This window comes from Solanum tuberosum, unplaced genomic scaffold (genome assembly GCF_000226075.1).
Source record: "Solanum tuberosum cultivar DM 1-3 516 R44 unplaced genomic scaffold, SolTub_3.0 scf00172, whole genome shotgun sequence".
Classification (NCBI taxonomy): Eukaryota; Viridiplantae; Streptophyta; class Magnoliopsida; order Solanales; family Solanaceae; genus Solanum; species Solanum tuberosum.
The window spans coordinates 809,613-831,555 of record NW_006239095.1 but is presented as its reverse complement, the minus strand read 5'-3'; the positions used below and the strand labels follow the sequence as shown (position 1 = coordinate 831,555).

The 21,943-nt window shown below is 33.8% G+C and overlaps 2 protein-coding genes across 4 annotated transcripts; both read right to left on the bottom strand.

The window, feature by feature from the left end:
* Window positions 1-9,672: 9,672 nt before the first annotated feature.
* On the bottom strand, window positions 9,673-15,035 carry LOC102589682 (DEAD-box ATP-dependent RNA helicase 41). Of its 3 annotated transcripts, none has more exons than XM_006354131.2 (4): window positions 14,996-15,035; window positions 14,833-14,922; window positions 10,616-12,645; window positions 9,673-10,492 (listed from the first exon to the last, which is right to left on the bottom strand). In XM_006354131.2, the coding sequence occupies exons 2-3, from the start codon at window positions 14,873-14,875 to the stop codon at window positions 11,105-11,107; spliced, it is 1,584 nt and encodes a 527-aa protein (XP_006354193.1). In that variant the 5' UTR covers window positions 14,876-14,922; window positions 14,996-15,035; the 3' UTR covers window positions 9,673-10,492; window positions 10,616-11,104. The 3 variants fall into 3 exon arrangements, with proteins under 3 accessions (XP_006354193.1, XP_006354194.1, XP_015167170.1); XM_006354132.2 differs by having other exon boundaries at window positions 9,673-10,449; XM_015311684.1 differs by lacking the exons at window positions 14,833-14,922; window positions 14,996-15,035 and having other exon boundaries at window positions 10,616-12,524; window positions 12,598-12,638.
* Window positions 15,036-16,154: 1,119 nt separating this feature from the next.
* Window positions 16,155-20,880, bottom strand: LOC102589359 (probable plastid-lipid-associated protein 12, chloroplastic). The gene is made up of 11 exons (XM_006354130.2): window positions 20,555-20,880; window positions 19,098-19,151; window positions 18,805-18,879; window positions 18,400-18,519; window positions 18,043-18,234; window positions 17,700-17,783; window positions 17,517-17,609; window positions 17,091-17,144; window positions 16,906-16,985; window positions 16,522-16,629; window positions 16,155-16,438 (listed from the first exon to the last, which is right to left on the bottom strand). The coding sequence occupies exons 1-11, from the start codon at window positions 20,798-20,800 to the stop codon at window positions 16,348-16,350; spliced, it is 1,197 nt and encodes a 398-aa protein (XP_006354192.1). The 5' UTR covers window positions 20,801-20,880; the 3' UTR covers window positions 16,155-16,347.
* Between the last annotated feature and the right edge of the window lie 1,063 nt (window positions 20,881-21,943).

Genomic DNA, 21,943 nt, shown 5'->3' with positions numbered 1-21,943 from the left:
AACCAAATCTCTGGAAATTGGCAGATTTGAAAACTACAGAATCTCCGATTAACCATCGGTTCTTGAGTTACAAAATGTTACATTATTTTATTTATTGTCTTTATTCATTTAGGTGATACCACTTATGAAAAATTAGATGTATGCTACTACTGATATTTATACTAGTTCTACTTAATAAGAGGTAATATGTGTTTGCAATATATTACATTGATGTTAATTTAAGAACTTTATTTATTAATTTGACAATTTAAGTTATTTAATTCAAAATTCTAAAATATTTTTGATAAAATATAGGGATAAGGGTCTGAAAAATACCCTAACTTTGGTCAAATTTGTTGTTTCAATACTAAACTTTCATGAGAACCTTTTACCTCCCTAGACTATTTAATACCGTATTTTAAACATATATATTTACCCACGTGGACATAAAAAATAATGCAAAATTATAAATAATTTATGGTGTTTATTCTTTATCTAAACATTCTTGGACAAGGAAAACAAGTCCCCCTCATCTAGTACAACCATATTGCATCGATACATACTGTGCTAAGGGGATTAGCACTCAAGATGGTGTATTTTGGTCTATGAACAAGATAATTGATCTACGCGTGGATACAACTTCTACCATCATCTACTTTGACGTGACTTCAGATGAAGTAAAAAAAAATTCAGTACCAAATTTCATAGGCGAGGAAGACTACTTTCATTTGACTACTCTAAAAGATTGTCTTAGTTTATATGGCGGGAAACGTAGGAGTAGAAAATTGCAAGTATGGATTATGGAGCAAGATGGCTGGAAATGGTTATTGAACATTTGCAACTTGCCTATTCCTAACCATGTGTTTGTTCAAGAAACGGAGCTATTGCATCTCACAAAAAATGGTGAACTTGTCATTCGAGGGTGTATGAGCATCGTTAGCATGTATTATCCTAAACAACAACAATTTGTTGAAGTATTGGAAGACCCTTTTTCCTTAGCTTCAATATGTTTGGATACTTTGTATTTTTTTAAACATACGCTCAAGCGCAAGAGGAACCAACCAATAGTTTTGTGAGATGCATTAATAACACGACTTAATGCCCTCTATCTTTTACTCCATTTAAATACCAAGTTTTGATTTATGCCATGGTTCAAAATGATGTATGCCAAACCCACCCATAGTTTAATTTGTGTCCATCTTACTTTTGATATCTCATGTGTATTTTTTAAAATATTTTGACTAATGCATTAAGTCGTGTTATTATTAATGAAACTGGAGCTAGTTTTGTTTGATAATTATAGACAAATTATGTAATATAATTTACATAAATTTCATTGTGTAAATCATTGTGTAAAGAACTAATTACATTATTTTTCTGCTCTCTTCTAAATTACAAAAAATCCTTTAAATGTATGAATTTCGGATACTTCATTAGACTTCCGGATAAATCGGATACATCTACATAGACGAGGGATGTATCCGAAAGGGGAGAGATGTATTAGAGAGGGAATAGGACATTCGAAAGAGAGGGGATAGAACATCTGAACTGGACTTCCGGATACATCAACAGACATTGGAATACATAGGGGAGGGATGTATTTGAGAGGTAGTATCCGAGAGGGGGATAGGGATGTATCGTGATGTATCTGAGAGGAGGTAGTATCTGAGAGGGGGATAGAGATGTATTGTGATGTATCCGAGAGGGGAATATAGATGTATCAGTGATGGGAGAGTGATGTATCCGAGAGGGAATTTTTGAAAAAAAATTAAATGAATGGAAATTTTAGAAATTATGATAAAATAAGATGTGAATTTAGGTAATTTTTCCAATTTAGTTATGCAACTGGGCTTCTAAAAGCTAGACGGGCTTGGGCCTTGCTAAGCAACCTTTAGCTAGACCAATAATACTACTTATGGACCTAAATTAGGCAGAAGAGAGCAGATCTAAAGATCTACATGATTCTATCCGCATGTAAAATCTTTTTCAACAGTGGAATTTTTAATGCTCGCTTCAATGACATTGTTAAATTGGATGCCGAAGTTGTTGTATGGTTGAAAGAAAAGGAACCTACTGTAAGAATTATTATTAATTATTTCTTACTTATGTCCTAAGTTTACTTGTAACCCAAGTAATACCATAAATAAGGAGTATTTAATAAGGAATAGATTTCGTCCATACATTGGTTACTTGATGGACGTACCAGATTAAGTCATAACCTCTATAAATTGGTCCTTCCTCCACCATTAGAGTTATCACATATTCTCTACAATAATTCCATCGCTGACGGTTGTGGTAACATAAAGTTAGGGCAAGGAGGTAGAAACCAATTTACGACTAACGCTTCTGCTTCTCTCTGTGATGATGTCTTCCGCATAAGGTATGAGCCCCTAACAATCTCTATGTAAGATTATCGTGTTCAAGATCCTGAAAGTATTTAATCTTACACCTACTGAATGGTCTAAATCACATTTTTCTCCCAATGCTAAGTGTGATATTTTATTGAATAATATGTGTGAATCATTTAATAGTATGATACTTGATGCTCGAGACAAGCTAATCATCACTTTGTTGGAAAAATTAAGATATTTTCTTATGGCTAGATTACAACCTAACAGGGATAAAGCTGATAGATGGAATTCTGATGATATTGTTTTGCAAGCAAACAAATCTTCAAAAATTGCATCATTTCCATGTTAGTTATCATTGTTTGTTGCCCTTACAACAACATCAAGTATCATAGGTATTTCGCCTTGGATGTATCTTCTTTGAAGTAATTTTTTTTTAAAGCCTAGAGTCTATCGGAAACTATCTCTTTCTCTATCTTCACAAGGTAAGGATAAGATCTACATACATCGTATCCATTCCAAACTTTAGACATGAGTGTGCTCATTAGAGGTGCACCAGATGTGCTAATAAAATGTTTCAATGAACCAATTTTTTCCATTGATTATAAGCACATATGCTCAATTTTCATTAGAATTCTCAATATTGATGCACCAGGTATTCTTAATAAAATATGCACCAGATTCTACAATTACAAGGGACCAAATTTTTAATATAAAATCTGCACTTCAATTATAAGAGCTAAAACATCCACAAGCTCTTTTGAAACAGATGAAAAAATGTAGAGAATGAAGGGGAAAGGGAAAACGTTTGAGAATCTTAATTTTTGCACGTGGGTTAGTGTTAATGTATCTGTTAGTTTTAGGCCAAGAGATAAAATTGATCCTCTTTTATAATACACTAGTAAATGGGCCCACATTTTGCGCGGTTAGAACATTCTTTTTAAAATTTATTAGAATAGAACTTTCTTGTATTTTGATGTTATAGTACTGTTATATAAATATGTTTTTAAGAGTATAGAGGTTATTCAATTCTAGTTTACCATTTGTTTTATTAAAAGAAAAGGGAAAATTACAAATCATAACACTATTTTCTCCTAGTTTACATAATTTCATTTTACCATGATTACATAGTGTCTTTAATTAGAGACTCAAATAAATATTTTTCTCAATTTTCTTGTTTGCAAATTTCGTTAGTATAACACTATCAATTACTTTCAAAATATTAAATATTTTTTAAAAATATATATATAACTAACGTGTCTATCAAGAGCAAATGTTCCATAATCATATGATATACATATAAGTAATATGTAGTCATTATGTGTTTTAAAATTAAAATTCAATCTTTCAAAATCCAAATTTCATATGTAATATAGTTATGATAGTGTTTTGGAATTGAAGTTGTGCACAAACAAAACATTAAGGATCCTTGAAAAGGATAAAAGAGAAGTAAGGGATAATGAGAAAAAAGTTCAACAAAGTATTTTGGTGTGAGAGAATAGTCATCATAGTTATATAATTATAATTAATTGCTAGTTTTAATTCTATCATTTGATTATTATTTTTTTTTACTCCTATTAATATTAACATTATTATGACAACAACAAAAAATCATATAAATTGTTAGGCTTGATCTCTTGGAGAAGAAAAGGTTTCTTTGGAGAATGTTGTAAATAAATGTATTATGTAAAAGGCTATTTGTGAACCCACAGTAGTTGGATTTACATATAGTCTACTAACAAATACTTATAACAATAACTTTACAGAAACATAAACAACAAAGTTTAAAACATGTACTCAAAAACAAAAATTAATATCATAGGCATAAATTAATGACCGTAAGAAAACATACCAGAATATGTAACAATAGAATAAAACAGAAAGGTAAACGCGAGCCCACTGAATGCACAGTGTCTCCTTGTCAGTGAGCCACTCAACAAGAGCAAAGTACCCAAATATTTAATTGTGCAGAAGAAGAAGAAGAAGTTTAGAATCAAATATTTAACTGTGCAGAAGAAGAAGAAGAAGTTTAGAATCAAATATTTAACTGTGCAGAAGAAGAAGAAGAAGTTTAGAATCAAATATTTAACTGTGCAGAAGAAGAAGAAGAAGTTTAGAATCAAATATTTAACTGTGCAGAAGAAGAAGAAGAAGTTTAGAATCAAATATTTAACTGTGCAGAAGAAGAAGAAGAAGTTTAGAATCAAATATTTAACTGTGCAGAAGAAGAAGAAGAAGTTTAGAATCAAATATTTAACTGTGCAGAAGAAGAAGAAGAAGTTTAGAATCAAATATTTAACTGTGCAGAAGAAGAAGAAGAAGTTTAGAATCAAATATTTAACTGTGCAGAAGAAGAAGAAGAAGTTTAGAATCAAATATTTAACTGTGCAGAAGAAGAAGAAGAAGTTTAGAATCAAATATTTAACTGTGCAGAAGAAGAAGAAGAAGTTTAGAATCAAATATTTAACTGTGCAGAAGAAGAAGAAGAAGTTTAGAATCAAATATTTAACTGTGCAGAAGAAGAAGAAGAAGTTTAGAATCAAATATTTAACTGTGCAGAAGAAGAAGAAGAAGTTCAGAATCAAATATTTAACTGTGCAGAAGAAGAAGAAGTAGTTCAGAATTTTCGTTATTTTAAAATGAATGTAAACCCCTGTATTTATAGACAACAAAGGGTAGTATGAACAAATGATTATTGTGCCTTACCGGAAAGGTCACAACTCTGAAAAAGTCACAATTTTCGAAAAGGTCACAACCTTTCATAAATGTTACAACCTTTCATAAAAGTCGCAACTCTTCATAAAAGTCACAACTTTTCAATAAAAGTCACAACTTTTCATAAAAGTCACAACTTTTCATGAAAAGGAAAGGCTAATTTTGGAAATAAATAAATTAAAAGGGAATCCTTGTTTGTGGTGATGCCATGTAGGCGGGCCTAGAGTTCTCTTTATATATATTATTATTAAGGACCATATAGATCATGTGGAAATATATATATTAAAGATCAACATAAAGAAACCCTTATACATCAAAGACCATTTTGATCATTCTCTAAAGTTCGACGCAAAGCTTTTTGGTTGTTAAGTTATAGCAGGATTGAGCAACATTCAACAGCTCCAGTCCTTCTGGTTTGCATGGTTCATGTAGCAGTGGAAGAATCAGTCGCCTTTTATGAAGTATGAGCTTTCGAGATCGAATCGTGACAAGGATAATTATTGAATGATAACTATCAAGAAATTTGTGATGCAATGAACTCGTTGCAAAAATCTCAAAATTTGTCTACATATTTGGCATCTCAAAACTTGTCTACATATTTGGCTTGATTTACATTGAGAAAACAGAAAACAATTAGAAAAAAAAAAAACCTTAATGAAAAACCCTAATCCCCAACATTGCTCTTCACAAAACCCTAATGAAAAACCCTAAATTCACAAAATCAAAAATCGGCAGATAGAACCCTCAAAGCTTAAATCTTTTTGTATCTTCATCACCAAAAATTGGCAGATAGAATCCTCAAAATAAATCTTTTTGTATCTTTTTTACCAAAAATCGGCAAATAGAATCCTCAAACTTAATCTTTTTGTATTTTCATCAATTTACAGAGTACAATATTTTTGAATTTGGCTGACCTGATAGTTGCATCATCAATGTACACCACCATCTAATACTTAACAACTTATTCCACAGCTTCCCGAATTCCTCTCTTTCTAATCAATCTAAATCGCCATCTGATACTTCACAACTTTTTCCACAACTTCCCGAATTCCTTTCTTTCTAATCAAACTAAACATTCTTCGTGTCCCTGATAGAACTTCTCCTTAACGCTTCTTAATTTCATCTACAATTACTTACTTGGTGTTCGGCTCAAATGAATCACCAATTAATGCATCAAATCTTTCTCTCATGGAGGATATCAGTAGGACATATTGTATGCTACATAATGTGATGATTGAAAGAGGACAATTAACATTTCCTTTTTATTCATATTCATAGGTTATTCATATTTATAGGTGAATTTTTTAATATGATATTATATTATTTTATTTATTGTCTTTTTCATTCACTTATGAAAAATCATGTGTATGCTACTATTGATATTTATACTAGTTCTACTTAATAAGAGGTAATATGTGTTTACAATATATTGCCTTGATATTAATTTAAGAACTTTATTTATTAATATGACAATTTAAGTTATTTAATTCAAAATTCTAGAATATTTTTTATAAAATATAAATAGTTTTTCTTCTTTTTATTTATATCAAATTTGAACCGATGTTTATTGACTTTATGTCTGTAATATGTTACTTGCATTACAACTTAGTATGATTCATGTACTAAATATTACTTCCCCATTATTTTTTTACCAACGTATAATAGCAATTACAAAATTCACTAAATAATGTGATAACTATGAGAAAATGAAAGGAAAAAGGCTTAATGTCACAACACTTGGAATGTTCCTTTGTGACTCTATTTTTGTCATCCTTTTCTATTTGCAGGCTATGCATTTTGGAAGTCAAGACAACCTGCCATCTTTCTTAGCTCGTTGCACAATTTCAGGACGGAATGTTACACTATTTTATGAAAAAACTTTATGAGGATCTCCGTAATGAGTTGGGAAAGCAATATGTACAGTTTCACTATTTTTGAGACACATTTTTACATTAGGAGTCAATTTCTAAGAATTATGTGACTTTAATGATTTTTCGTGTATGTTAGCCCATGAATTTTGATGTCTTATGTGCCCAATCGATTTTTTCTGAAAAAACTTTATGAGGACCTCTGTAATGAGTTGGGGGAGCATTACATATAGTCTGACCATATCTTTGCATTTAGGGCCAGTTTATAGGAATTAAGTGATTTTTTTTTGTTTTTCATGTGTGTTAGCCCATAGATATTGACGTCTTATGGCGCCCGGACGATTGTCCTTAGAAACTTTAAAATAACCTTTGTAATGAGTTTGGGGAGCATTACGTATAGTCTCACCATTTTTTGTTACATATTTTTGCATTTAGGGGTCAATTTATAGAAATTAGGCAACTTTATTAATTTTTTCATGTGTGTTAGCCCATAGGTATTGACGCCTTATGGAGCTCGGATAATTTTTATCAAAAAACCTCATGAGGACCTCCGCAATGAGTTGGAGAGGATAACATATAGTCTCACCATTTTTTTTGCATTTAGGGGTCAATTTTTAGGAATCAGGCGACTTGTTTGGTTTTTCATGTGTCCTAGCCCATGAATATTGACGCCTTATGGCACTAGGACGATTATTTTGAAAAAAAACTTATGAGGATCCCCATAATGATTTGGGGGAGCATTGTGTATAGTCTCGCCATTTCTTAGGCAAATTTTTGCATTTAGAGGCCAATTTATAAGAATTAGACAAAAAAAAAAATTGTTTTTCGTGTGTGTTTGCCCGTTGATATTGACGTCTTATGGCACCCGAACACTTTTTTTGAAAAAGCATCATGTTGACCTCTATAATGAGTTGAGAGAGAAATACGTATAGTCTCACCATTTTTTTGTGGCATGTTTTTGCATTTAGGGGCCAATTTATAGAAACTATTTTACTTTTTTTTGTTTTTCATGTGTATTAGCCCATGGATATTGACTTCTTATGGCGCCTTAATGGTTTTTTTGAACAACCTTATGAAGACCTCCATAATGAGTTGGGGTAGCATTACGTATAGTCTCATTATTTTAGGCATATTTTTGCATTTAGATCCTAATTTATAAGAATTAGTCGATTTTTTTGGTCGTTTATGTGTTACCCCATAGATATTGACACCTTATGGCGCCCGAACAGTTTTTCTGAAAATTTTTTATGATGACCTCCATAATGAGCTAGGGGAGCATTATGTATAGTTTCACCATTTTGAGACATATTTTAGCATTTAGAGATCAATTTACAGAAAATAGGTAAAACAAATTTATATTTTCGTGTGTGTTAGCCCATAGATATTAACGCCTTACAGCGCCCGAATATTTTTTCTGAAAAAATATTATGTGGACCTCCATAATGAGTTGGTTAAGCTTTTTTTATGCATATTTTGCATTTAGGGGCCAATTTATAGGAATTATGCATCTTTTTTTGTTTATTTTGTGTGTTAGCCCATAGATATTAACGCCTTACAGCGCCCGAATATTTTTTCTGAAAAAATATTATGTGGACCTCCATAATGAGTTGGTTAAGCTTTTTTTATGCATATTTTGCATTTAGGGGCCAATTTATAGGAATTATGCATCTTTTTTGTTTATCGTGTGTGTTAGCCCATGGATATTGACGTCTTATGGCGCTTGAACGTTTTTTTCTGGAAAAAAAAACCTTATGAGGATCTTGGTAGTGAGTTGGGGGAGCATTAGGCATAGTCACACTATTTTTCAAGGCATATTTTTGCATTTAGCGGTAAATATATAGGAATTAGATGACTTTTTTATTAAAAAAAATTGAATATGTTAACCCATTGATATTGACGCCTTATGGTGACAGTTTTTCCAAAAATATTTTATGAGGACCTCTATAATGAGTTGGGGAAGCATTGCGTATAATCTCACCATTTTTTTAAGGAATATTTTTGTAAGAATTAAGCGATTTTTTTGCTTTTTAGAGCATGTTAACCCATGAATATTAACGCCTTATGGCGCCTGAATATTTTTTCTAAAAATATATTATGTGGACCTCCGTAATGAGTTGAATAAGCCTTTTTTATGCATATTTTGCATTTAGGGGCCAATTTACAGGAATTATGCGTCTTTTTTTGTTTATCGTGTGTGTTAGCCCATGGATATTGACGCCTTATGGCGCTTGAACGATTTTTCTGAAAAAAAAAACTTATGAGGATCTTGTTAGTGAGTTGGGGGAGCATTACGCATAGTCGCACCATTTTTTGAGGCATATTTTTGCATTTAGAGGTAAATTTATAGGAATTAAATGACTTTTTAAAAAAAGAAAAAGAAATTGAATATGTTAACCATTGATATTGAAGCCTTATGGCGCCCAAACAGTTTTTCCAAAAATATTTTATGAGGACCTCTTTTGGCATATTTTTGTAAGAATTAAGCGATTTTTTTGCTTTTTAGAGCATGTTAACCCATGGATATTGACGTCTTATGACGCTCCAACAATTTATCAAAAAAAAACTTTATGTAGATCTCCGTAATGAGTTAGGAAAGCATTATGTGTAGTCTCACCATTTTTTAGGCTTATTGTTTCATAATAGGGAGCAATTTATAGGAATTAAGCAATTTTTGAATTTTTGTGTGTTAGCCTATCGATATTGATGCCTTACGAAGGAATTCAATTTTTGTGTAGCCCAAGTTTTGTAATGAGCTGTATATATCTGTACTGATAACAAAATTCAATTGTTACCAAGAAAATATAATTAATCTATATATGAAGGAAATGTAGCAACAAATGATTTAGTAATGGTCTTCAGCACTCTTATTCAAAGCCAATGATTACACTCCCTCTCACCGGCCTGAAACATATATAAATCATGAATTCTTTAGAATGGGACAACAAGCCAGGCATACTAGGACTGTCGAAGATATGCCTCAACGCGCCCCGCAGCCACTACTTTGGCTCCTATAATGCAATCATGAACTCCACATAACTTTATCAATTCCAACGCAACTTATCCTTTTGGAGCTGACATAACAAACTGCGCGAGCATCCCAACGAAGCCAACATAAATCCGATCCAAATTAAAAAAAAATTAAAGGAAGTTTGATTATTGTGGTATACCAGCCACCTGTTCTGGAACTTCCAGTTCCAATTGAAGCATATAGATCCGTATTTAGATTTGTATGTATAGCCACTTCAATCATACTCGTCCTTTCTCAAAAGTATCTTTTTTCTGGGAACATGGTCAACCAGAAATTATTATGTTCACGATTCTTCATCCACCAATGGATAAATGGTGAGACATGTTTTATTATGCTGCTTCTTCTTGTAAGGGATCAAACAGAAAGCCTCTTCCTAGCATCAAAGGAGTTGGTAACTTGGTTCATTTATCTGAGATTTACAATCTGCTGGTTAACCCGCACAATTAAGCACCTCTGGCGTCTTGTCTTATCAGGATTCTTTTAATCCAAAAACAGCAAAAGCATCTGTACCCTGTGATGCAAACTGTGCAAAGTCATGGATAGAACAGGATGTACTGATGGAGGAAAAACAGTCGAGAAAAAATCGGTCAAAGGTATTTATATCACAAAAACTATTATGGAGTCTATGCTAGACAAGCAAACTTAATGAGAAATTAATGACTAAGGTGAATGCTTACCAGTCCAACTGCAGACACCACCAAGCATCGCCAAAACTTTATATGCCTTTTTTTGACTTTTAAGATTGACGCGAACAACTCAAGAATGAGTAGCAACTGCAGCATTCCCTCAACATTGCAAGCCATAGGTTCTTCAGCTTTGAGAAGCGAATCCAGTGCTGGTTCTCAGTTCACCAGATCTTTTCAAACGAGAAGAATCAACTTTTAGCACTAGAAGAATCATTACGTATAAAATATGCACTACACAGTATACGGTCCTACATACTGTGTGACCGTGTGTCTGACAGAGTTCAGCTTCCTGTGAGAGAACTAGTGAACATCAAAAGGAGGGCTAATGTCTAAGCAATAAAGTTTGACCGCCAGGTCCAAGAAGCAGTTGGAGGTAATGGCAGGTCATTTGCAGTAGAGAAGAGCTTTACAGAAAATGTATCTTCTTAATTCTTAGCATGGGGAGCTTAATGTTAAGGAAGGGGAAGGATAGCAACGTCTTCAGAAACCATGTTTTCGTTTTTTCTGACCTCTGCCAGTAGAGGAAGAGGCAACAGAATACCGTGAATTAGCAAGCTCTCGGGGAATTGCAGCACCAGATGTTTTAAGAGCTTCAACCAACTGGGGAAACAATTTCTTGTTCTCTTCATTCACAAAGACAATTGATGTACCTTCCTCCCCCATTCTGGATGCCCTTCCCACCTGGTGCACATACTCCTTGATGGAATTTGGCATATCAAACACAATAACCTGTTTCACAGTCAACAGATCGATTCCTCGACCCAACACTCCTGTGGCCACAATAACTGGAATTTCTCCAACTAGAAATGACCTTACAATTTCTCTCCTATCCTTCATGGATTTCTCACCATGAATTGATAATGCTTTTAGCCCAGTACTTACTGTTATTGCTTCAGAAAGGAGATCTGCTCCGAGTCTAGAATCCACAAATATAATAACTGGTGGCTTGTAATGCTGCTTGCTCATCAAAATATCAAAAAGCTTTTGCTTCTTCCGTTTCGAGTCTACCCAAATAGCTAACTGCTTGACAGCCTGATTAGGTTTATTTGGCTTCCCAACAGAGATGACAGTAACCTTTTTCGCCATTGAGCTTGCCATCTTCTCTACGTCTTTAGGAATTGTAGCGGAATACATTAACACTTGGGGTTGAGACAGAGCCGTAAAAATCTGCATCACCTGCTCACGGAAACCTCTTTGGAGCATGCAATCAACTTCATCAAGAACAAGAATTGAAATAGTATCCAGTTCAATCTCGTGTTTCGTTAAAAGGTCAATGAGCCTTCCAGGAGTTCCCACAATTAAAGATACTCCCTGCTGGATGCGGTGGAGCTGTCCTGCCATGGCATCACCACCTACCACCAACGCAGTTTTGAATGGCAAACCCTTCCCGAGCACCTTAGCTTGGTCCTCTACCTGTATGCAGAGTTCTCTAGTAGGTGTGAGAACCATAGCTAATGGTTGTTGCTGGTTTTGGAAATGCTCTTCATTGAATTTTGCACACTGAGAAACAATAGGAATTAGAAAAGAGCCAGTTTTACCAGAACCAGTCTCTGCTGAAACAAGCAAGCTTTGCCGTGCTAAAGCAGCAGGGATTGCTTGCATCTGGACGGGAGTTGGCATTTCATAACCAGCAACTTCAATATTCTCGAGAAGCTTCTGAGGTAGCTTGCAAGAAGCAAATGACAAGATGGGAGGCGGTGTAGTATCTCCCTTCACAAGAATATCAAGTTTCCTTCTCAGAAGTTCAGTCTGGTCAGTTGTTAGTGGATTCACTTCAGATTTATCATTATCCCTTACATAATAGCACTCATCAGTTGCTGGTAACTTCACAGGACATGGACGAGCAGTTGGTTGCCGCGATTTTGCAAGCCGCGACAACAATATACCTTTGCATTCCAAGCTGCAAATATCATCATCAGTTTCATCACAAATGTACTCACCATAGCGGCCACATATGACACATCGAGGCTCACCCGGAAGCGCCTCTCTTTGGTCCCAACACCTCTCCTTCACATCATCCTCTGAAGCAGACATCAAAGAAGCAATCCCATAAGCACTTAAACCATGTGTTTGCTACATCTTGATAAGAATAAAAAGGGTAAATTGAAACATGAAATCTAAATTGATTTTGATGGTTAACTTTTTACTATGTTTAATGAGTGATATCTGACCTCAATTTCAAAATTTATAAAGTAATTATTTGCAATAGAAGTAAGATCACTAAATGATTAGATTTGGTTCCTTCAAGCTTAACTTTTGGTACTAGTACCAAATTTGACTAATAAGATTTGAGAGAGAGTACTAGTATGATGAATTGCTGTGAAATTGAACAAAGAGATGCATTTATTAACCAGGCAACGTATGGAAATGAGTCACTGACCGTAGAATTATGGATTAACACAGAAGAAAACAAAATATTTGTTACAACAACTAACCAAAAGTGAAAGGGAAGAAGACATTGTTTAATGTTTATATTTTTTTTCAGAAAAAAAATCTAAAACTCTTAATGAGACATTGCTAACACCAGAATTTAAATATGGTCAAGGACTAGAAGAGCTTGACTCACAAACAAAGGTATGGCCAACGGGCTTAGGTAGCCCACTAATAGGCCATCACAAAGTTTGTCCACAACCACAACATTCAAGAAGAGAAACCAAGGGTAACATTGAATCCAATCCACAAAGCCCAATTGGAGCAAGACAAGTTTGAATCCCGCCTTGATAAACTTGGAATTACTATGGTGGAAGGAGAGTTACTGCCTTATAACAAGTGTAAAGTAAGGCTGTTACAGTTCAGGATAGGTCAGCAACTGCTTCTCACAGATATGGGAATGAAAATACATTGATTAAACGTGAATCAAAATGATAAGCCAACAAAAAATGGACACCAGACTAGCAGAACTGCAGAAGACTATTGCAGTTGAGATGAAGGCTAGTTCAAGCAAACCAAGGACTAGCAGACCAAAAAACTTGCTTAGCGAGACGGACAGACCGAGGGGCAGTCCAGGTAAACTTAGGATCAATTAGCTGAATCAGAGACTAAATCCATGAACCCATATCAGCTATCAACTCGAAAAAACATTTTTGGATTTTCATGATGACAGGTGAAGCTTAAATAGTAAGAGTGAGCCAGATAAGCATGGAATAACCACAAGTAGAACAGGTTACGTCTAAAGCGCTATAGTACATAAGCAAATTATCATAGAAAAGTTATCATATCTAGCCAAAGTCCAGGAGAACTCTTTCACCAAAATATCAAATAAGAAGTAACTACTTTCTACAAATTAAAGAACAATGAACAGACTACTCAACTGACATAATCCATAAAATGCAAGAAAGAGGACTGAAAGCAAACTGCTGACTATCCTCATGGCCAACGGCCACAATCAACAATGGAGACTTAAAAGAGCAACTCGAAAAGTACGTGGCAACTAGTTAGGAACCATTGCCATTTAAATTTTATATATATGCAACTATTGCTACGACGGACATTAATTCAGAGGTGGAGCCAGAGCTTTTAGTTTATGGGTTCTAAACTATAAATATTTTTGCTTACTGGGTTCTGGATGAATTATTTATACGTATTAAATAAGTTTTTTACATATAAAGGGTTTGAGCCAAAGCTACTGAACTGGCTCTCCACCACTAACATTATCCAATATCAACACAATGTATCTCAAATTCTATCAATTCAATTCATTTCAGCTTATTTTGCAGCTTTCTCTTTAAAAATCAAACCGTTAAAACGTTTCATCACACACTCTCAGTTTAGAATAATGTTAGCCATAATGCTTTCACACAATCCTTCAATTCAAGAATTTTTACAATAAAATGCTTTTAAGAAGCAAGCCTAAGAACACATAAAAAAATTGGAACCAAAACATGATCTACAGAACTTTATATGACATTTTGATATATTTTACCTGTGTTTAGTTTAACACCACAAGATTCAAAAATTTCCTTTTTACTTTCTAAAACTCCGTGTCAAGTCACAATCAGCTAAACAAAAGTTGAACCTAAACCCCTCCTGATTCTCAACCCACTTCATCGACAACTAAGTCACACCCGAGATACATAATCCCCTAATTATTTGGCTAATTCAACAACAACAACAACACTAATCTAAGCTCAATCCACTCAAAATTTTTTTTGCAAAAACTCATAAAATTGAAATAAAAAAACAATCTTTACTTTGTTAAAGGAAATTACCTGGGGGATTACTATCATTTTCTGCAGCTACAGAACTTTCCATTGTACAAAAAAAACTTCAAAATGCAAAATTCTCAAGATATCACAACCCTATAAAAATTACAGAAAATTATTCAGCAACACCATAAAAAAAAAATTAAAAATTAAAAAAAAAACTACATACCCTGAATTCTCCTTCAATGATTCTGTTGAATTTATCAAATTTCTTGATTTCCGGTGTCTCTATATGTATATATAGTTACCGGGTTGTCGGATCTTGATTGGGCTTTTCGGGTTGAAAGTGGAGCTAAAGTTTAGGAATTATTGTTTTAGCCCATTGTTTTCTATAAAATGCAAAAAGAGACCCTGAACTTTAATATCATTATAGATAGATACTTTTAAATAATTTTATATTTAAAGGACTATTTTGGAATTATCTTCATATATAAGGGGCTGTGTTTGTCATTTTCTACCTAATAAATATAATCGAGTTGTGTAGAAACGTGAGATCGAATTTGAGATTTGAAGTTTATTCATTTGTATAACAACTTCAAGTTAATGACTAATAATAATTCAGTCCATAGCTAAATATTTATAGATATCTAGTGAATTTCTTAATATATATATATACTCCACCTGTTGTTGTACAAGTGTTCCCCTTTTCTTTTTGGTTTGTTGTAGAAAGAGTGTTTTTTCTGTATGTAGCAAGTTTTTCAATTTCAACATATGGTGTGACAAATTTAAGATCGGAGACTTGAAGAACTATATACTTACTATATTCAAAAGTCTCTCGTTGTTTCTAAACTCTATGTCAAATCAAACTAAGTCACTTAAATTGGAACGAAGAGAATATTAATATGTGACACATTTTCGGATTTCGAGATATAAAACAAATCAAACTAAGTCACTTAAATTGAAACAAAAAGAATATTAATATGTGACACATTTTCGGATTTCGAGATATATTCCAATTTATGTGACACTTTTTGGATTTTGAGATTCAAACAAGTCTATCTTTGATCGTAAATTTTTTGTATACTTTTAAATATTCTAAATTGTCAATTATTGTGACTTATAGTATTTCTTACGTAGTTTACAAATATATAAATTTCATTTTAACAAATTTGAAGATTCCAGGAGCAAATTCTTGGTCAAACTTAAACGGTTTAACTCTCGAAAAACGAAATGTGTCACATAAGTTGGGACAGATGGAGTATAAGAGATTTAGAGCTTCCTCATTTGCAAATGCTCTCATGTTGGTTTTATTCTGCTCCTAATTTTCAAAAATAGATGCCAAAATATGTCTATCAGAAATAACCTCTCTGTCCTACAAAAGTGGGAGTATGGTATATGTGTATTCTATATTCTTCGGACCACACTTGTAAGATTACACTGAATACGTTTTTGTTGTTATAGCTGCCAAAATGAAGTGCTTTCCAAGTTGAATATAAGTTACAATCTGAGAAATACTTGACTATGCTTGAAGTTTTAACATAACAAGTTGGCCTTAATGTAACTATATGGAAACCTTGAGAGTCATGACTTCTTCTTGGATCCGTCTACGCGTACATGGACAAAGAGAATTTTGTTGTATCCGCGTGAAATTCTGATCTTGTCATCGGTATATCTGCATTGTACAAAGTAAGAAGATAGCATAACGATTGATGACAGTTAATTTCGTTATGTCTGCAATAGATCGATATATCTTACAGTATTTCTATGGTGAACTTGCTTTCCATTTCTACTGGAATTCCATACATACCAGCCAGGATTGCTCCATCATCCATTATGACATCGTACGTGTTACTTCCAGATTTCCTACATTAGAAGACGAGCAGTTAAGCTTAACGAGCATACCAAATAAAAGGCTTCCTAGGTGATCGAGCTCATTCACTCCCTATACCTTAGTATCTCTCTGGCTTCTAGTCTATATAAAACGTAGTTAACAGAGTTCAGTATGTCTAACACTTCAGATTTCCTAGTGTAAAAACTGCTTTTGCATCGACTCTCTTTCTCTCGTTAGGTAATTACTGAGGCAAAAAACAGATCTCTCACAAGTCATTTATATCAATAGCTGAAATGGTAAGTACTTACTCATATTTGCCAGTCATGGAGAACCTAATACCGAACAATATGCCAACGAGGAACTTCAACTGTCCATCTGGTTTGACAATCTAAAAAGAAAAACTCAAATTCCGAATAAGAAAGTATAGTACGTGACCAAAGATATCAAAGTCGATAGAGAAAATAAAACAGCAGAATGAAGAGGCCCTATGCACCTGATTTCCCATCAGACCGTTGCCAGCATTCTCTAACCAACTATCTGTTTCAACCTGTAAAGCAGATAACGACCTCAAGTTAATATATGATACGAGAAATGAATGATCTATTCGGAAAAAGGAGCTTTATTAAGTGTATTCGTATATCAGAGTTATTCTCAAGTTAACAGCTCTAAGTATCTGATATAACCAAACAACATGTTTAGAACTTATCTTTTCTTCATTCGTTAAGGTTAAATTCATACCAGAGTCGGATTTAGGATTTGAAGTTTATAGATTCCTACATCGACCTCAAGTTAATACACAATAATAACTGGATTCATCGTCAAATATTTGTCACTCGTAAGTTGTGTTCTAGATATCAAAGTAGCGCGACACACTTATCAAAGTTTGCATTTGAAAGGAAAAGAGACGTTGGACAGATACCTGTGAACTCCATATCATTTGCCACTCTCCCTCGAGGAGTTCCAGTTCAGGATTCGCAACATTTTGGTTTAAGGAAATAAACTCGTCAATTGCCTGTTAAATTTCACATCAAGCAAATTATTAATCACAGAACCAACACATGTTATAACAGGATTTTCACAAGAAACGAGCGTAAATTTGTACCTTTTCTACCCTTGTCCCCGTTGAAATGGACGAAAGCAACTTTTGCCTTGGTTCAGTTTCCCTTTGCAGCACAAATGTAGTTCCCTGCACTATATCAGTATAGTTTGTGGCCCTTAAACGCTTAACTGATTACCCGTCACAAGAAAAAGCTGATAGTATACAGTTAACTGATTTTACGCTATGTTGCTTGGACCCTCCGAAAATGCATAGTTTTTGAAGGATCTGAGACACACCAGCGATATCTTTGAAGAGTCCAAACAACATTTTATGCATGGTGTATAACGTATAACAGTGAGGAAAAGCAAAACAGAACAAATGACACGAGGTAATTACGTTCTCCTACCTTGTTTCCTCTTGAAATACGGAGATTCCCGGATGGAGACAAATATGTTGTGTCTAACCAGCCCTTAGCTTCATCTCCTAGAAGTCTAAAAGGTACAGGATACGGAACCTTGAACGGTAGAAATTTGAACGAAAAAGCTGCTCTATCAAACTGGAAAAGAATACGTTTTCCGTCTTTGATTGTTGCAAGTGCCTGAGGAACATAAGACTTGCATTCAGTAAGATACCAAAGAGCCAAATTATTGTTCAAAACTGAAGTAGAAAACTACACCTTGGTCCAAACAGGTTGGGGTCGGCTATATGAATCTCCACTTCGAACAACTTACAATATTCAGTAAACTGGATAAAAGATACATACCTCTACTTTCAGCTCACCTATTGCCTCAGAAAATTTTACAATGTTGGATACACGTTGATCGTTCGTTCTAAGGAACACTTCTTGAAATACACTGAATGAGTCAACCCCAACAAATGTTCTCTGCAAAATGGCTCATATAAGGAAAACGATAAGTTAGACAACCCCACGTTTTCGTTACTGCCTTTTGTCCCAAGGAAAAGAAGATATTTGCTGATGTTATGATCAATGCTAATGTTAACGACTAAAAATTTACTTCTTTGAAATCCTCAATACAGTATCGATTTTTGGTATGTCTACGAAATGAATATTGACCATCATTTCTTCATTTCAGCTCTCTAACCAATCTACGCACCAGAAAAATGTCAACAGCTGAAAGCACAGTAAACAAAAAGTATAACATCTAACCTGAATAGGGGATGCTGATCCTGGCCTAGTCGTGAACATCAACTGCCACCGACCCTCTATCAAACTCGAGCTTGTCTATAGATATTAGCCCATGTGAATATAACACCAAGTCACTAACAACATTGTAAAGTTGCAAACTTTCAAATTCCTTTTGTTCCTTACATCACAACATAACTTATCGTTTTTAGTATCTTTTTCTCACAGATATGCAGCCACATTTATCATAATCAACGCTAAGAAATGAGTGAAAGGGAAATGCAATGAAAGCGAAAGCACTCAAAGACAATACTCACCGGTTCAGAAACACCTTCTGATCCTTCGAGAACTTTAACAGCACGTTCAACCTCCTGCATAACCATATATTTACTTTAGATCCTGGATCTGCCTATAATATTATACGACACACAAGATGACCCCTAAAAGATGTCAATCTCAGAATGAAATTCAAATACTGTAACAGTAAATGCACCAACAACTATGGGGCAACTCCAAACAAGTTCGGATCAGCTATATGAATCCTCACTTCTCTAGTTAAGCTCAACTCGTGTTACATCTCACTATAACAATAAAGATAACAACAACAACTATGGCGCAATCCCAAACAAGTTGGGTCGGGCATATGATTTTCACTTCTATATTTATGCTCAACTCATGTTAAGCCTCATTACAACGATAAATATAACAACTACTACTACTATGCCTCAGTCCCAAACAAGTTGAGGTTGGCTATATGAATCCGTACTGCTTCTTTTATGCTCAACTCAATCGTTATCATACCAAACTAAATACAACAACATACACGGTGTAATCTAATATGACATTCTTTATCCGGAGTTCCACTGTTCGATCTGGAGCATGACATTCAAGGACCGGGAATATATTCACAACTCTATGCACGGTCCACACCAGACCCAATGGGCGTGATTCTAATACCATGTCAAATTAGGTCCATGAGTATATGCAGGCCTTACCTCAAACACGTGGAGGTAGAGAGATTGTTTACGGTCATTAAATAAAAATGAAATATAAATTATATATAAAAAGTAGTAGTAATGATATTATAAGTTCTCTAATAAGTCTAAAACGTATTTCCAACTCGTAAATATCACATATATGGATCTTTTTCTTCCATTCTAATGTGTAATCACTCTATCGTTACATGCTTCAAACTACTTAATCCACTGTATAGCCCACACATTTTCAATCTCTGCATTATAATATCGTCTATAGTATCTTATCTAAGCTATGAGCGGAGCCACAATGCAGCTTACAGGTTCAGCAGAACTCAGTAACTTTGGAAACAAATCCAATAAACTACAACAACAACAACAACATATCCAGTGTAGTCCCACAAAGTGGGGTCTAGGACGAGGTAACATGTACGCAAACCTACCCCTACCTCAGAGGTAGAGAGTTTATTTTCAATAGACCTTCGGCTCAAGGAAAAATAATCCAAAGTAGTTTAGAAAAAGAAGTAACGAAAGTAAAAACATAACAAAGTAAAATACTACTACTAATCATCAAAGTACAAGACACAACAGACAATAACAGAAATTGAAGGACAAGAAACTACATAGCAATACTACAACTACTAGTAAAATAGTATGTACGGATAGCAAGACAAATCATTACTACCTACTAACCTACTATCCTAATCCGTATCCTCCACAACATCAACCATAACAAAGCACAACAAGATCAAAATATCATACAAAACAAGAAATTTGGGGATAAAAAAATGTGAACTAACTTGAAGTTGTTGCGGTGAAGCAGCGCGACCGCGGCCTTGAATACCAATAAGAGCTTCAATTAGTCCATTTTCTTCTTCACTAAAAGAACAAACTTTACTTGCAACAGAGCATACAAGCAAAAAACTCTTCTTGTTTTGCATTTTTTGACCAAGAAATTGCTTGCAACGCCATTTTCGAGTCGAATTTATCGCAATTTGAGGCCTAAATCCAACACCAAAATTCCCAATTTCCATTATTGTTGTCATTTTTGCCAAGTGTGGAATTTTTTTTATTTTTTTACTTTTTGGAGGGAAGGGATTTTGTGTGTGTGATAACAGCTTCAACTAACTTTCCAAGATTTTTATTTTATTTTATTTTATTTTTTAGTTAGATATATAAGGGATTTTCTTGGACACGTGGCAAGTTTTTGGCTATACACGTGTCATGTGGGTCATGTAAATATTATCTATTGAATTATTTTTGGCTAAAATAAAAGGAGTTTGATTTGTTATTTTGCGGGAGTCTTATTTGTTTGCGCTTAATAAATATTTACGTAATTATTTTGATTTTGATTTTCAATTATGCTTATTTTAGGTTTTTGAATTTTAATTATTTAGTGTATTTCTATTTTTCTTTTATGATTTTTGAATAAATTTAAATGATTAAAATTTATGACTCAAGTTTTAATATTATTAAGGTGTTATCTATTCAAGAATTGTTTTTAAAAAAAGGCATTTTACCGTTGCCTCGTCTCTTTTCATCGTTATTTGATCATCGTCATATATTATTATTATCGACTATGTGCCATGACACACCACCACACAATATTATTATCATTAATCAGTGTCATATATTTCAATGTTATATAATCACCTTCAATTACTGTGATATATTTATCAAACATCATTATAATCACTATTATCATTATTTATCATCATCATCCACCAAAATTACAATCCTCTATCACTTTTATCTATTACTATCATCCACCATAATTATCAGTTGTAATTATTATTAATCACTATATATTATCAGTCATCATCATTAGCCAGGGGCGGATTTACGTTGAACCAAGGGGGTATTCGAACCCCCTTTGTCGAAAAATTACACTATATATATAAAGATTAAAATATTAATTTACGTGTATATATATACTATTGAACCCCCTGAACAAACACCAAAGGCGTAGCTCAGGGCATCTCCAACCCAATCCTCTATTTTACTCTCCAAATATAGAGTTCTCTATTTTTTCAGACAACCAACTCCGACCCAATTCTCTATTTTACTCTCTAAAAGGAATCGTTTTCTCTCTCCTCAATATTATATTATTATTTCTATTTCATTCTTATTTTCTTATTTCATAATATAAATCCTTTATTTCTTTTTCCCAAATAATTACTTTATATAAT